At 37.2% G+C, this 16,656-nt stretch overlaps 2 protein-coding genes across 2 annotated transcripts; both read left to right on the top strand.

Annotated features, from left to right (window-relative positions):
- The first annotated feature begins 687 nt into the window (after positions 1-687).
- On the top strand, positions 688-8,022 carry gtf3c5 (general transcription factor IIIC, polypeptide 5). Its single transcript, XM_042509356.2, has 11 exons — positions 688-1,044; positions 1,819-2,017; positions 2,278-2,482; positions 2,601-2,784; positions 4,358-4,462; positions 4,708-4,822; positions 5,568-5,648; positions 6,470-6,558; positions 6,795-6,877; positions 7,449-7,591; positions 7,679-8,022. Exons 1-11 carry the CDS (start codon positions 841-843, stop codon positions 7,882-7,884), a joined length of 1,614 nt encoding a protein of 537 aa, XP_042365290.1. The 5' UTR covers positions 688-840; the 3' UTR covers positions 7,885-8,022.
- A 2,001-nt stretch (positions 8,023-10,023) lies between these two features.
- On the top strand, positions 10,024-15,547 carry cel.2 (carboxyl ester lipase, tandem duplicate 2). The gene is made up of 11 exons (XM_042509188.2): positions 10,024-10,153; positions 10,414-10,561; positions 10,979-11,098; positions 11,172-11,369; positions 11,471-11,601; positions 12,160-12,267; positions 12,777-12,891; positions 13,518-13,704; positions 13,823-14,026; positions 14,940-15,149; positions 15,268-15,547. Exons 1-11 carry the CDS (start codon positions 10,025-10,027, stop codon positions 15,446-15,448), a joined length of 1,731 nt encoding a protein of 576 aa, XP_042365122.2. The 5' UTR covers position 10,024; the 3' UTR covers positions 15,449-15,547.
- Positions 15,548-16,656: the final 1,109 nt, after the last annotated feature.

The raw sequence follows: 16,656 nt of genomic DNA on the forward strand, positions 1-16,656 counted from the left end.
TTTTCCTTGTGCTTTCCAAAAAATGCATGAACTTCCCTTCACCGTAAATAATCATATTTCACTGTTTCTGCTTATGAAAAATAGTGTGATTTTGGAGAGTTTTACAGAAACATGCCTTTCAAACCATTTTGTGGGTTTTGAGGGTATTAAAAAAAGAACTATTAAAGCTGAATGTTCCTCCCCTTGGCCAAAAAAAAGCATGACGCCCTCTTCCAGGTGATTAAAAAATCTTTGAAGTGCCTTTCGCTCCTCTCTCACAAATAACAAACAGTCCCTCAACAGTAAGTTATGCTTTCAGTGATGTTTTAGAAATTTACTGTTATTATTTTCAATAATATTTCAGCTGCTTAACCACTGTATTTTTTAACTAATATCATATAATTCAATGAACTGTCATTATTTTTTTCAAATGTTTTAGCAGTCTATCATATATGTTTTCCGTAATATTTTAGGACATTTATATTTTTTTCGGTAATATTTTAGCAGTGTAAGAATATGATATTAACCATAAATTTATGCTTATAATTTAGAGGTAAAATAAACGTGCGAGAAAATATTAGTAATGTTTAAAATTAAATGTTTATCTTAAATGATGTGGACATTTGGACATGAAAAAAATGTTTTGTTTTTTTTTGTGCTTAGCTCGCGGCCTCAGTGATACGCCAGCGGAACTATTCGAGTGCGCTCACGTTTCCGCCCGGCGTTATTTTGCACTTGGACACAAACTGCACGCTGCAGCCCGGCTGTGAGCGGGTTTTCTTTCATGTAGTCTGTGTTTTACATTCACTGCAGCACTCTGGTGTTATTGCCGCTGGAAAAACACGATAAAAAATATCCAGTATGGCGGAATCAAAGGAGCTGAAGCTGGATTTTATTCTGAAGGAGCTGTCTCTGTCCCCTCAGACGGACGCTCAGGATGTCCCCGGCAGCTCGTCCAGCGTGGAGCTGCAGGACCACAAACTGGTGTGTGTGGAGTATCCGGCGGTGGTCACCAGTGTGGACAAGATGCTGGAGACTCTCGGGGGAGAAAAAACTGTCTCCAAAGTAAGCAGAATTTGACGGGGACACTCTGTTGAAAACAGTCTCATATACAGAACTGTGCAAAAGTCTTAGGACACTTTAAACTAAATTTTAGCAACTTAAAAAGATCATACATTTATGTCTAACTAACTAGTTATAACTAGAACATGCAGGAAATATATATACACTGTGACTGCATTAACAACTCAAATATTTAAGAATAAAATGGCTTCAACAGGCTAAAGTTGCAAGTATTAAATGTCTTTACCTTGATGTATGTTAAAATATCTACGTGCCATAAACTGTAAAACACACACACACACACACACACACACACACACACATACACGTCGCCAAGTCTTGTTGTCTTGTTAGATTTCCTCTTTTATTATCTTTAACGTCTGTTATAATTATAATATTTTCTAAAACCTTTGTATGTGTATTTTGTTCTGACCTTTTTGACTGTCCTACACCTTCCTCTGTTTGGCTTGATTGTTGATATCTATTTTTATTATTCTCTGAGTTCCTGCTTTGTCTGTCAGAGCACTTTTTAAAGGTGCTATAGAAATTGTATAAGGTTATTATAATCTATACGTTTTTAGGAACTGTTTAATAATTATTAAAGCACCGGAGAGAGATTTGTTATTATTATTCTTCTTATTATTTTGTATTTTGGCTCAGGGGAAGGGCATTCAACTATAAAGGGCTGTAGTTTTTATTTATTTTGCTGCCAATTTCTTTTTTTTTTAATCACCAAAATTACACCATTTATCATAGCTTTTCCTGTGATTCCCACAGACCTACGCTCACCCCAACAGACGTCTTGAGATGCGTTACCGACCTCAGGACCCTTTCTGTCACTCTCTGTGTGGAAACCGCTTCCCATCGAGCAACCTCGTCCTCAGAGTGCGGAGACGGGTGCGAAAAAAGGACCCAAAGGACTCTGAGATCCACATGGAGATACTCGGAGTCATTGGGACGACATACAAATTCCAAGGTTAGATTAAAAGTCCCCACAGTATGTGATTTTTTTTTTCTTTTCTCCACTGTCAAAGATTTTTTTGATACTTGACTGTAATAATTTTGAGTCATTTTCATAAAAAAAAACTCCATTATGTATTTTTTATTGTATAGAAGTTGTTTGAATATGTTAAAATATTTTTTTCAAAAAAGACTGATGTGGAATTAAATGAATGGCTGAGGTTAGTTGATCTGATTACAGTTTTTTGGGGTTTTTTTTGTTGGGTTTTTTTGCAGGGATGGCAGACTTCCAGTACCTCGCTGTACATACAGAAGGTGGAAAAGAAACTTCTTTGTACGACAAAATCATCCTTCGCAAATCAGAGAATCAGGAGTTCTTTGAGAAGCCCATGCCTTTCTTTCTTCCCCCGGCCAGCTTCTCACGTCTCGACAGTCCTGTGGATTATTTTTACAGAGCTGACCACGTCTATCAAAAGTCACTGTAAGGGCTCTTCAAGTGTCGTCATCCCGCGTAAACAACAATGTGAACTCTACATCTTTGAAGTAATGCAGACTATCAGAAATACATTTGTCACATTCCTCCTCCTCTGTGTTTACAGCCAGGTGCCCATGGACAACAAGAACTTTATCGGCTGGAGTCGAGCTCGCCGACCCCACAATGCCATTTTTGTCAGCTTCGCTGATCCCACCGTGCCCGCCGAGTGTCTCGAGGCAGCCAAGACCAACTGGGTACGAGTCTGCATTAAAGAGAGCGACAAGCAGGCTGAGGAGCAGCTGAAAAAGGTTTGTGTGCTGGTGTCATCATGGCCGCTAATTACTTAAAAATCAACACACACACTCTGTTTGCCAGGGAGTGTAATAACAAATAATTTAGACATTGAGGTAATTAAGATATTAGGAAATCTGAGCCACTCTGATGTAAGTTAGGTCTTTTTATTAAGGAAGGAGGGACCATAACTTACCCAGAAGAGTCCAGACTGACCATTTAAGTGCTTCCCCAGACAAAATGTAATTTCCTATAAATTCTGGCTGTTCTAATCAAATAGGGCGTTTTAACAAATGGCAAACTGCAAAGCTTAAGTACTAAAATGTGTCAAAAGTCACACTGAAGAAAGCTTAGGCTGATGAGGGCTGTCAGATTTTTTTTAGCGCTGAAACAATCAATTAGTAGGTCAAACATTTAGTCTGCATAATTGATTTGATCATTGAACCGATGGTTGATTTAAGTCATCTCTTAAAGTTTTTTGCTTTAAAATTTTATCATGAAATAAATGTTGATTGCACAATGTAATGGCTATAGAATAATCAACATTTTTCCTTTCAGCTTAGAAATAAGACACAACGCGCTCACTCGTTGAATTTTCTTGAAAAGTTCCTGTTTACTTTCAGCGTTAACCACCAAAACACTGTGTGTGTCTCCTTGAGGCTGTGCAAACATGCTGCAAAGCAGAGTTTTTTTTAATTTTTGAAACCTGCATTGTTTGCATCCACGTTCTTCTTCCCTGCTGTTACTGGTGCACTACAGCATTTTGGGGAAATTACTGTCGCCTGCAGTTCAGTGGAATAGTGTGACAGCATTGAAAGTAAACTTTAAGCATTTTATTAGGAGGGGTCAGTTTGCACAAAGTGTTAATGTACACAAACAAAGAGTAGGCCTGGAGCAATTTAACAGGACATGGCCCCAAAAAATAATGAAAATACCTGAAAATAAGCACAAAAAATGTATTAAAAATGAAAGAAAATTACTTAAAATGCTTTTATTTTATAATTTTATAATTACTTTATTGTGTTTTTTTCTGTAAAATTTTAAACATAAAATTATTATAATTATAAATATAGTTCTCTAGACATTTTTCCCTATTTTATTAGATAATAAATAATATGCTCCCCTCTTTTTTTAAACTAATTTTTAGGTATTTTTCTCATCCCCTTAAGCTAATTTCTTGCAATTTTTCTGTAGGAAAACTTCTTGCAGAGTTGGTTGTTGCCTTTTTCCACATTTTGAAAGAAATCAAACCAAAGAGCTCAGTTTTCAAAGGGTAATGTAGCTTGTGAAAGGCATCTGAACGCAGCACGAAAAAAAGTGATGTCAACCGAGGTTTCAAAGGGTTAAAAACTTACTGTACTGTAGTGACTGTATTTAAATCGCTTCAGTTTTCGACAGTTTTCACTCTAAGGGTTTTTTTCCTTAAGTCTAAATTCTTGCTTGTGTTGTACGTCGCTTTGGATAAAAGCGTCTGCTAAATGAAATTGTAGAATTGTAGAATGTCATGTGGTTGAAGTCGGAAAGTTATTTAACTTAATGTTACACAGACATGGCTTTTATCTTATCTCAAACAAAACTTTTTGTACCTAGATGTTTGAGAGTCGGCCCATCTGGTCCCGGAACGCGGTCAAGGCCAACATCAACATCCACCCTGATAAACTGAAGCTGCTGCTGCCCATCTTCGCCTACTACATGGTGAGCTGAGGGGTCACGGTGTGCCCGGAAAAGATTGTTTTCTTTGGCTCTTGCAGCCAAAAAGTAAATACTGTCAAATACGTTTTTACTGATATCATTTAGATATAGTGAAACTTAAACAAGAATCTGAATGGAAATCTGCACAGATTCCAAGCTGAAATCTATCCATTTGTAAACATATAGGAAACTTTTAATGTTATTTTTTTCCCCAAAATGCAAGTGAAACATCAGATTTGTGTTTGTAGGTGACGGGACCATGGAGAAGTCTGTGGGTGAGGCTCGGCTATGACCCCCGAAAGTGCAATGAAGCCAAGAAATACCAGTTACTAGATTTTAGGATCCGCTGCAGCACCAAACACGGTAACAAGCTCACACGCTTACTGCATGTTTTTAATGTTTCATTCAAATGTGTTTTCACTGAGTTCTTTTCAGTGTCACTGTTGGTGTCCTTTTTTTTAATTCATTTTTCTAATAAACATTTTTTATTATTTTCAGAAGATAACACTCACAGTATTACAAAACAAGTCCATAGTGTATATACACAAGGGCTAAAAAGTACATGTAACATACAAAAAGGACATTTGATGCACGATAATATACATTGGTGAAATATGAATGTAAAAACATGGTTTAGGTTACAATTTGGTTATAAAACAAAAAGAAGAAAAAAAGATTTTAAAATATTAATAATATTAACAAGAAATAGCAAATAAATCAAAATACTGACCATAACTGTATCCTGAGAGATGGAGTACATTGTCATCTGACTCTCATCAGCAACGTGTGTCAAAAAATGGTCTCGTAAAACTCATGTGGCCCTGGGTGTAATTTTCTTCCGATCTGAAGGGTATCGATAATGTAGTTTTTTGAGTTCATATGGTAAATAATTAAACAAAGGGCTTCAAATCTTGAGGCTGTACCAGGCTGTCAGTGTGGGTGGAGTATCTTTAACCCAGTTGGTGTCTATTTTTTTATATTAAAAAAGAAAAATTAAGTTGTGTGCCACTTCAGTGATATTGTACGCCATCCTTTCTTTCATTTATGAATCTTAATTAAAGGTGACGACCTGTCTGCCTGACACTGACTGTTGGTCTTCATATTTTAGGGTATTCATTATCTGACATGCCAGTGAAGGCCAAGAGGAGTGCACTGAACTACAGTCTGCCCATCACGTTCAACAAAACAGGTGAGTCTGTGAGTTATATAAAACTCACGCTAAGTAGATGTCAGTTTCCATCACTGCAGATTTTAACATTTCTAAAGACAGACACAATCATGCTGCAAGGAAAAGATAATGATGCAAATTAAATTAAAACAAGATAAAAATGGAGCCTTATTGTAGTTTTGGCAGTTTTCTGCTCACATGATCCATAAACCATCCAGTCAGACCACCAAATTACAACGCATAGTCAGGTTGTCTGAAGGTCCTTAAAAATTCTCCAGTAAAATTTTATAAATATAAAAAAGTCAGGTCTTTATTTTCAAATTTATTATCAATATTGATGTTGTTTTTCTCTTTTTTTTTGTTTTTGTCAAAATGAGTCAAACTCTTCCACGTGAAAGTCCATACGTCTGATGTTACAAATCTTTAAACTTGACACTTGACCTAAACTATATTTTTACTTTATACTTGCACTTACCTGTTTGCAAAGGGCAAATTAACCAAACTCAATCTAATAACCATATTTCTACGAAAAATCCACTTCATGTGGCCACATATTTACCTTAATGCTCAGCTGCAATGCTTAAATGAAAAAGGTGATTTGTCCAAACATCAGTCTTAAATTTATTTAAAAATTGTCTCAAAAATGTCTTGAAAAGCATTCAATTTAAGTGCTTGAAACCTGTTGACACCGTGGAATATTACCGCGGTAAATGGTTAAAACCTTGTCATGCGCGTCCTGTCTCAAACATCTGTAACAAGTCCTCAATAATCTCCTCCGTCCTGCTACTGTTGCCAGGAAAAACTGACAACATATTGGAAAAAGTGCTGTTGTTTTTTCACAGTTTCCCAGGCAGCGAGTGTGATGGAACTGTCAGCTCAGGAGGGTCCGAGCAGCAGTCGAGATCTGGTCCCAGTCTCATACCAGCTGAAGGTCCGTGACGGTGCAGTTATATGATGACATTATTGGAGAGTGGTGATAACATGCTGGTTTCAAGCTGCTTTATGTGTAAAGCTTATATTTTGCATTTATTCAAATTATTATTTTTTGTCTTCATTAGTCTTATCTTCTCTGACAAAATCGGGTGAAGGGATTTCCTGTCATAGTCATGAAAAACTTGAATTAAATCTGTATTTATTTGCCTTCTGACTTCTGTTTCATGTCCACAGGAGTCGTCTTACATCTTCAAAGAAGGCATGCTGCCTCCTCACAGACAGATGTTTTACCAGCTCTGCGATTTAGATGTAGAAAGGTGCTTTACAATGCTGCGCGAACTGAGATATTTGGTTTGAATTTCCTTTGAAAACATGAAAAAAAGAAAGAAGTGTCCTGTAAATTACAAGAAATTAGTAGATTTAAATTATTAATAAAAAAAGCAAGGGGAATGTGTCCAGAAACTTATATTTCTAATTACAATAATTATATATTTAAAATTATTTTACTGAATTTTTGTAATTCTTAAGCACTTCTCCAGGTCATTTTCTTGAATTTTCTTCTTTTTGTCTTTTTTTTTTGTTTTTAACTTTCTTTGTTTTGGTTGTTTGTTTGATTTTCAGGTAATTTTCTTATATTTTAAATATTTTTGCCAATTTTCTTTTGGTCTGTCTGAAGTTGCTCATTGCCCCCCCCCCCTGAATCTACAAAATAAATAAGATATTAAATACAGGTTTTGAAGTAAAAAATACGATATTTGCTCTTCAAAGTAGTGGAGTAGAACTGCAAAGTAGCAGAAAATGAAAAACTCTAGAAAATAACAAGAACGTCTAAATTGTACTTAAATGTTACCGACTGTTTGGGTGTAACGCAGCTGTGTGTGTGTCCAGTATCAAACAGGTGCTCGAGGAGATGGGCAATAATGAGGAGGTGTGTGACGAGCGGGACGGCTGGTGTGTTGTCGGCACCACCGACAAGCTAAGGGACATGATCTCCGCCATGATCAAGAAGGTCATCAGAGCCCAGAAACCACGTAAGGAAACATCCGTCACATCTCTCGCATGTTACTCAGTGTGTGAGTTGATGTTGTGAGTTAACTCTTGTGTTGTCTCTCCTTCAGCGTTGCCAGAATACCCCAAGAAACGCAGACGGAGAGGCCTCAGTTCAAAACTGCTAGAGAGAGATTCGGATGCAGACGAAGAAGAGGTGCAGGACGATGAGAACAGGGACGATGACGATGATGAAGATGAAGATGAGGTCGATGAGTTTCAGCCGTCTGAGGGAAGTGAAAATGAGATGGAGACAGAAATTCTGGATTACATGTAACAAAAGCATTTGATGACATTCATCTTGAATCTGTTAATATTTTTGTCATTACTCGTTTCTATAAAAGTGACATGTTTGAAATATTTTTTGTGTTAAATGTAAATAAAATAGAAGTATTTGTAGTGTTTTTTCCAAGAATATTATCTTTGTCATCAAGTGTTTTTGTCTTGAGGTGTATAATAACTTTAAAATAAGAATAATTGCTTTTTGGTTACCTTAGAATGAGCCGATTACTCTACAGTAGCCCAGAACGGACAAACCAAACACTGGCACTAGATTGGGCCTTTTTTTTTTTTTTTTTTTTTATTTAAATTTGATTATTTAATTTGCATTGGCCATAATAGTCCTCCTCCACGCATTCTGCAACCTCACCACTAGATGACAATAAATCCTATGCACTACACCTTTAAAAAGTCTTAAAACACAATTTTATAAACATTAGACCTTAACAATCTTAACAATCAATCTTCTTTGTCTAAATATGATCTTGAAAAGGTCATGAAAAACACTCAGTGTAAGTGTCTGATAACTGTAGACTAACTCAGGTAATTAACTACCTATTTATAGTAAATGAGATATGTAACATTTTGGATAGATGTTAATTATGTCCACTTTGATTTACTAAAATTCTCATTGTTGCTTCTTAGAGTTGCTCTTCATGATGAAATTCATGAAAACAGAGGAGAAAAAGGTGCAAAGGTAGGAGAAATATTCTCCAAATCCTGGATGATAGCGAGTTAAAGAATGCCACTGATTAGATGTTGTATGGAGAATTTTTGTGATCAATCTCACATCTCTAACCCACTGCAACAACAATATAACGCCAGAAATAAAATGATGACAACATATTAGCAGCAATGTGACCACACAGATAGCACTTTCACACACTCATATTGTGACACAGTTCATCTCATTTCCTCTGGGTGTCCACACCTTTCAGGCTCACAAAAGGGTGTGTCTGTGACAACCAATCACATCTGTTAAAAATGGGTCATACAGGGTTAGCCACACCTCCTCACTAAGGTAAAAGTTACCCCTCGCCCAGAATTTCCTGTAATTTCCCTGAATCACTCCTAAGATAGGACTCTTTGCTGTAATTTTTGACACACTAAGCAAAGAGCACTCGGAGAGTTTTCTCATGGTGTCGGTAAATGCAGTCTCTGATGTTACAACTTACAAATTTTGTACACAAAATCTACCACTAAACCCAATATTTCAACTGTATACAAATAGTGAAATTACTGCAAAAAGCACAATGTAGCTCAACATAACTCAACAACCATATTCTACATGAAACCTACCTTTCCATGAGACTACATAAATACATTTACTTACCTTCCTTCCTTCAGTGCTTGATTTACTAAAAGATGATTCATCCAAAAATCAGTCTTAAATTTGGTCCAAAAAAAGTCCTAAAAATAATTTATTACCTTTCCATAGTAAAACATAAAAATAGCATTTTGGAAAGATGCCGATAATGTCTACATTAATTCACTAAACTTCTCGCAAGTTAAGATAAAGGCATTAAAGTCCAACGTTGCCGAGTTAGTAAAATGGTCACAAGGATTAATATCTGATTTGGTGACTTCAGTGTGACTTTGAGTCCAGTTGGACAGCTGTGTCAACTCAGCAGGGGTTGTTTTCCTGACACACAACCGCAATAGTTCAAAATAGTTTACACAGTTAAAAATCCCATCTCAAAGGTTAGTCACATAAACACAGTGTTTTATGTTTTATCCAGCAATTTCTTAAAGTCCAATATATCTTTAAGCCAAATTAAAGGTCTTTGGTTTTTGTCAAACAAAAACTGGTTTCCCATTCACAAAATTGTGGCTAAGATTAAAAAAAATAAATTAATTAATTAATAATTTTTTTACTGCTGATTTCATCATCAGTTTCAATGTCCAATAATCAGTGAAAACCATTTGTTTCCCATGTTGAAAAGCTATAAAATTGCAATTTTTGTTCAACCGGTTTCAATCTACACATTACTTTGATGTAGCCAAGGAGGTCCTAAAAAGTGTTTGAGATAATCCATAATTAAGCATTGAGGTAAGTGCTGTTGACACAAAGTGGTTAAATATTATGTGTAATTACGTAACAGTGGGCGAAGCACGCCCACAGACTGCACGCTGGTCGGATGCTGTTCAGGGGAGGGGTCTCCTTTATAAAAGCTGGTCGACCTGATGCTCACAGTCTGGTCATAATGGCGATGCTGGGGATTTTGGTAGCTGTTGCTGTGTTCCTGGAGACCGTCTCCGCAACCTCCGTAAGTGTCACCAAAATCTTATTATTATTATTAATTATCTTCATATGTCTGTTTGACAACATATTGTAACCTTTTTATTTAAATGGCTGTCTGATTCAAACATTTTCCTTTGATACATAACTTGTCAAAAGGAAACTGAGAATTAAAATCGAAATGCAGCATGCCAGATTTGATTGGTGCATTTCTATTTCTTCAAAATCTTTGTCATTTTTGGGCTGCCGTATTAATTTCTTGCATTTCTTTGTGTTTGATTCCTGTAGCTCGGGGTGGTGTACACAGAGGGAGGTATGGTGCAGGGCAAGAACATTCGTCTTGGCTTCCGCCGTCACATGGACATCTTCAAGGGGATTCCCTATGCTGACATCCCTGGAAGGTTCGAGAAACCAAAGCGTCACCCAGGCTGGGACGGTGAGTAAACTGCAGCCCCATAACCCAAAAGAAAATGTTGGCATTGTATTTTACATTAGCACATTTGAGACAAATCAGTATTTCTGAAATGATGTAGTTCAGGAAGGAGAGGATGGTGGATGGTGTGAGAGCTAGGCGAGACGCCTGCCAAACTTCAGACCACGGTTTGAGACCAACAAACAACAAAAGCAGTTGTGATTTAGTTGGTCACTACTGTCTTTCCAGCAGCTTTTGAGGCACCAAATGTAGGTGTTCTGTAGCAATCTGTCCTGTTTTTTAGTCATAGTGCCAAGAAAAGCACTAGATTTTAATGAGACATTGATGCTTTGGATCGAGTGTTTTAAGCCAAAACACAGCTGTTTTTTGCATAAACAAAGCAGGTCTTTCCCTGCTTTTATGCTGTTTGTCTCTCGTCAGGTATTCTGAAGGCCACTGAGTACAGGAAGAGATGCCTTCAGGTGAATCTCCTCATGACAGACACCAGAGGCACTGAAGACTGTCTCTACCTTAACATCTGGGTTCCTCACGGACGCTCAGGTAATGACGGAAAAGCCAACAGAGTGTCATCCATATGAGATCTGCACTGCAACTTACTCTCTGTGTCCCGCAGTGTCCACCGATCTGCCTGTCATGGTCTGGATCTATGGGGGAGGCTTCCTGGCTGGAGGCTCGATGGGAGCTAACTTCCTGGACAACTATCTGTACGACGGACAGGAGATTGCAGACAGAGGAAATGTCATTGTGGTGACGCTGGGATACCGTGTGGGCTCACTGGGTTTCTTGAGCACCGGAGAGCCTGACTTACCTGGTAGGTGACTGTTTCTTTCTTTACAACAGGGACAGAAGTTTAGCCAAAAAACACTGTAATAATCTCAGCCATGTTTGAGTAAAAAGTTTGATCTGCGTCAGGAAACTATGGTCTTTGGGATCAGCACAACGCCATCGCCTGGGTGCACAGGAACATCCGCTCATTTGGAGGAGACCCTGACAACATCACCGTCTTTGGAGAGTCTGCAGGTGGAGCTAGTGTCAGCTTCCAGGTGAGATCCTTTTTTCTGGGTGTCCAGCTTAGTGGTTCCCAGCTGGGGGGTCACAGTCCAAAAGTGGGTCGCAAGTCCGTTCTGAATGGGCCGCAAGTGACTCGTGATCATGTAAGGATTATAGAAACACACTTTGCTTTGAAGTACAGTGAATTTCCAGCACATAGCTTTTATTTTGAAGCAATAATTATCACTTTTATTGTTGCAGTGTCCGTTGGAAATTTGAAAATCCAACAGTGATTTCTGTTTTTGCAGATTCTGGCTGTGATAAATGGTGTCATTTTGGCGCTTTATTTTCATGCCTGCGTTTCAAAGGCATGTTTTCTTAAAAACATTGCCATACATTTTTAGATAAAAAGAAAATAACCAAAACATTTTAAAAATCACCCCAAAAAATCATCAGAAATGTGTAAAGAAAAAAAGTTATTAAAAATTACCCAAGATATGAACTAAAGACTAAAATGATAAGTGAAATAAAATTCACAATTTGTAAATGTGAATCTAACTTTCATTTCATTTAGAAAAACATACAAAAATATCTGTTTTGTGTGCCCACAGACTCTCACTCCCCACAACAAAGGGCTGTTCAAAAGAGCCATCTCCCAGAGCGGCGTCGCCCTGTGCCCATGGGCTGTCAACAGGAACCCGCGCAAGTTCGCTGAAGAGGTAAAACAGCTTCTCTCAAACTTTTTTTTTCTCTCAAACATGAGTAATTTGATTGGATTTTTGTCAGAAACATGGAAAAAAAGACAATCAGAAGCTTGGCATGAAGTGTTGTGCAATTGCAAAAACATAGTAAAAGATGAAAAAAAAACATTTAAAAAATGACCTGAAAATCAACATAAAGAAAGAGAGAGAGAGAGAAAATCATTAGATTAAAAAAAAACCATCTATAATTATTATATATTTTATTTTAGCTTTTTTTTTTTATGTCATTTCCGTTTTTACCCCTTTTTTTGATCATTTTTAGGTAATTTTCTCGCAGACCAATTTTTTTACGAACTTTTGCTAATTTTTGGGTCATTTCTTGTGAAGTTGCTTGTCGCCATCCCCTGTTTTTGAAAGTAATCAAGCCCATTTGCTCAGGTTTCAAAGGGTTAACCAGAATGTAAAGGTATATCTGTATAACTTCAGGACTGGGAAACAATTACAGATGATTTGAACCCTCTCCTCAGGTTGCTCTGAAGGTCAACTGCCCCACCGATAGCACCATGGCTGCCTGTTTGAAGATGACCGATCCTGCGCTTCTTACATTGGCTGGCTCTCTTCAATTGAAAAGCTCAGCTGATAGTAAGCACAGCACTCCACACAGCTTAGTTTAAATTTCCATTGTAGACACTGTATTTCTGTAAATATGTCTCTATTCTGTCGTGTTTATCTCAATGCACCTAACTCCCAGTGTTTACATAACAGTACTGGCTGGCATATTCACGTCAGCCCTCGTATTTAGCAGCCCCTCAGCGACAAGCAGTGTTGTAAAAAAACAAAAAAGAAATTATAATTACATAAAACTGCTTTATCGATTGTTTTTTTAACAGTTTAAGTCACCTGGACTGTTTATTTTGGAGAGGAAGAGACCTTTGCGGATAATTTGCCTTCTGGTAAAAACCTCTTGAATAATGAACATTGCAGGAATTGTAACTGGGAGCACTTTCAGCTGGTTGCAATCTTTATTCCCGACAACAAGACGCCACTAAATCCACCTGAATCTTGCGCACTGCGCCTTTAAGAGCTAAGTTTTATGTTTGTTTATCAAAGAAAATCTGTAGGTGTCGAGGTGGTGCTGGGCTAAATTCCTCTTGTTTGGTCTTTAAAAGCAGATCCAGCAAATGTAAGATCACAGTACAAGTCATGTATAAAACATAACCAGTTACTACTGCATGTAATAAGTGTGTGATTGTATCTGCCTCTCTCAGAGCCCCTCGTTACCAACCTGCTCCTTTCTCCTGTGATCGACGGTGACTTCCTGCCGGATGAGCCTTACAACCTGTTCCACAACGCAGCTGAAATCGACTACATCGCCGGAGTCAACAACATGGACGGACACATCTTCACTGGTTTAGATGTTCCTTCAATCAACTCCCAGCTGGTGGACACCCCTATGTGAGTTTAAGCCGTTTGATCACAGCGTGAAACACTGACAATTCTCCAACAAACTACAGTTTGGGGTTTTATGTTTGACTTTTTATCAGACCTCATTTTCAAACTTTACTGATTGCAGCGAGGATGTGAAGAGGCTCCTGGCTGCGTACACTAAGGAGCAGGGCAAGGCTGGTTTGGACAACGCTTTCTCCACATACACCGTACCCTGGGGCTCAAACCCCAACAGAGAGACCATCAAGAAAACCATCGTGGAGATCGGAACAGACTTCATCTTCCTGGTTCCTACTCAGGCTGCCCTCTACCTTCATGCTGCCAACGCAACGTGAGCATCTCATTATAAAGATTTTGCACTCAGTTTATTTCAATCCCTTCTCTTGCTTCAGAAGGCTTTTCTTTAATTCAGAGTGACCACTATCATGGAAGTCCTGGATAAGTCATGGAATCTCACAATCATGTTTTCAATGCCTACAAAAAATGTGGAATAAGTGAAAATCAACAAAGGTTTTGCAAACATCATTGAATTGTTAACCATTTGAAACTTGAAGTTTCAACTTTGAAAAAGAAGGAATATAAAAAAACAAAAATAAACTAGGAAATTACCTGAAAAAAAGTGCTTAAATAATAATAATAATAATAATAATAATTCTGTGACATACTTTTAAATTTGTATATATATAATTATGGCAATTATAAGTAAAGTTTTCTCAATATTTTCTCAGTCTTTTTGAAAATAATTTTCTAATTTTGCTTGTTGCCTTTTTTCCTATATTTTCATAAGAAATCAAACCAATTTGCTTTGTGCTCACAATACTTGTGAAAGGTGTCTGAATGCAAGAAAATCAGTTGAGATCTAGGTTTCAAAGGGTTCAAAATCATTGGAAGTTTTGGAAAAAGAGTTGGAATTTTCTTGTGTGTAATGAATTATTACAGAAATCTACCATGGATACATTTACATGTCACGTGTCTCATCATGTGTCAGCTAGCTGAAATTATGTTTGACAAAAGTTTGATCCTGATAAGTTTGAAAAATGCCAGGCAAGTAGAAAAAAAATTGTCCTTGAAAAGTCTTGAAAAGGTTTTGAAATTTTCGCCCTGAATATGTATGTAAACCCTGACTGTAGTAAGCTAGGAAAGTTAATTTCGAGAGGCGTGAAACTTGGAAATCATCCATTTATCCAGCTCTGTCTTTGGTATTGTCATCGTCACGTCTTTCTTCTTTCCTTGTCTCACCAAAGAACGGGCCGCACCTACTCCTACGTCTTATCCGAGCCCAGCCGTATGGCCGGCCTTGTCATGCCCTACCCCAGCTGGGTGGGAGCCGACCACGCTGATGACCTGCAATATATGTTCGGAAAGCCTTTCCAAACACCACTGGGGTACATGCCTCGCCACCGTGACCTCGCCGGTTACATGATTAACTACTGGACCAACTTCGCCAAAACTGGGTATAACCCTGCAGACACAAGACATAGAAGCATCCCAGAGATAAAAGCAAACCTTAAATCACACACTAAAACAGAATTACCTCAATTCAGTTGCTGTTTTCTCTGATTGTCTCCACAGAAACCCCAACAAAGGAGAGAATGTGCCCGCTACCTGGCCTCTATTCACCGGTACTGGGCACCAGTACCTGGAAATCCATTCTAATATGAACAAGAACTATGTGAAACAGAAGATGAGAATGCGTTATGTGCATTTCTGGTGCAGCATCCTCCCCAACCTTCCCTCATCCATCTATGAATAAAGACCTTGTGCAATCACCTGTGCACCTGTACCTTACAGAGCGCCAGTATCAAATCAGTATTGCTTTATGAAAAATAAATAAATTTATGACAAATAAAAATGATATTTCCTTGGTTTTATTTTATCATGTGCTGTGCTTTAAATGCTTTACAGACTCAATTGCATGTTCAGAACCTGAGATTTGGATTTTGTTGTTTTTTGGAAAACAGATGGTAACAGATGCTGCAGTTAAATAATAGGTTTGGTAATTACTAGAGGCCCCACAATATGATTTTATCACATTACAATGTACAATGGATACAATGTTATTGCAGTTTTTAACAATTGGAAGTATGTTAAGTATTCTAGGTGACTGTAATTAATTGCAATTGATTCATTTTGTAAACTATGCAATTTACTACAGCAAATTATGACCCCAAAAGACAACTTTGCCAATACCTGTTATATCTAAAAAGATAACGTTTTCAGTCTGTGCATCTCACTTCAATCATTTTTATTGCAGCAAAATATTTTTAGTTAAAATAAATAAATAAATAAATAAAATTATTTTTATTGGTCTATTAAGCTACCAAAAATTTAATTAGTATTTGCAGTATTTAATAAATTATTTAATAAAATAATCACCACTTAGTGTTTGTGTATTGATACAATAATGCCATGCAAAATATTATAAAACCATGCTGTTGAAATTTCAATCCAAAACTTATTAAATTATATTTGGTAATGAGCTTATTGACTGTGTAAAACAGTATCGGAATTTAAAAAAACATGGTGCAGAAGAAAAAAAATTATTCAGTTTTTCTTTAGAATGCACTGCCATTTTGTTACCACAACATCTAAATTTAAAAGAGCACAAGTAGCCTAATTTTATTTTAGTATGATGGCAACTAATGTTTTTATTAAACAGCCTTACATTCACATAATTGTGTCTTTAATGTTTGGGTTTGGCTTGTAGACGCCTCAAGAGACAAATGATTTTCATTACTGCTCCAGAAGTCTGTGAGCAGCCGATGGAGGGAAGGCGTTTTTCTTATTTTTGCTGAGTTACAACCTTTTTTTTAGGTCCTACACAAAATAGTCAAAGTCAAATGATTTAAAACAAACTTGCTTAAATAATTCTGAAAATTAAAAAACTTAAAAGTACACATGTATTCATTTGCTTTACAATGGCACCCCAAAATAAGACCTAGAACTACCAATTAGCTCCAG

Source organism: Plectropomus leopardus, chromosome 20 (genome assembly GCF_026936395.1).
Source record: "Plectropomus leopardus strain MGB_pleo_1.0 chromosome 20, ASM2693639v1, whole genome shotgun sequence".
NCBI lineage: Eukaryota > Metazoa > Chordata > Actinopteri > Perciformes > Serranidae > Plectropomus > Plectropomus leopardus.

Coding starts and splice junctions, on each gene's coding strand:
- gtf3c5 (XM_042509356.2), top strand. CDS start 841: ATGGCGGAATCAAAGGAGCTGAAGCTGGATTTTATTCTGAAGGAGCTG. Junction 2,785..4,357: donor CTGAGGAGCAGCTGAAAAAG/GTTTGTGTGCTG, acceptor TTTTGTACCTAG/ATGTTTGAGAGTCGGCCCAT. Junction 6,878..7,448: donor TGCGATTTAGATGTAGAAAG/GTGCTTTACAAT, acceptor GTGTGTGTCCAG/TATCAAACAGGTGCTCGAGG.
- cel.2 (XM_042509188.2), top strand. CDS start 10,025: ATGCTGTTCAGGGGAGGGGTCTCCTTTATAAAAGCTGGTCGACCTGAT. Junction 13,705..13,822: donor CAGCTGGTGGACACCCCTAT/GTGAGTTTAAGC, acceptor TACTGATTGCAG/CGAGGATGTGAAGAGGCTCC. Junction 15,150..15,267: donor ACCAACTTCGCCAAAACTGG/GTATAACCCTGC, acceptor TTGTCTCCACAG/AAACCCCAACAAAGGAGAGA.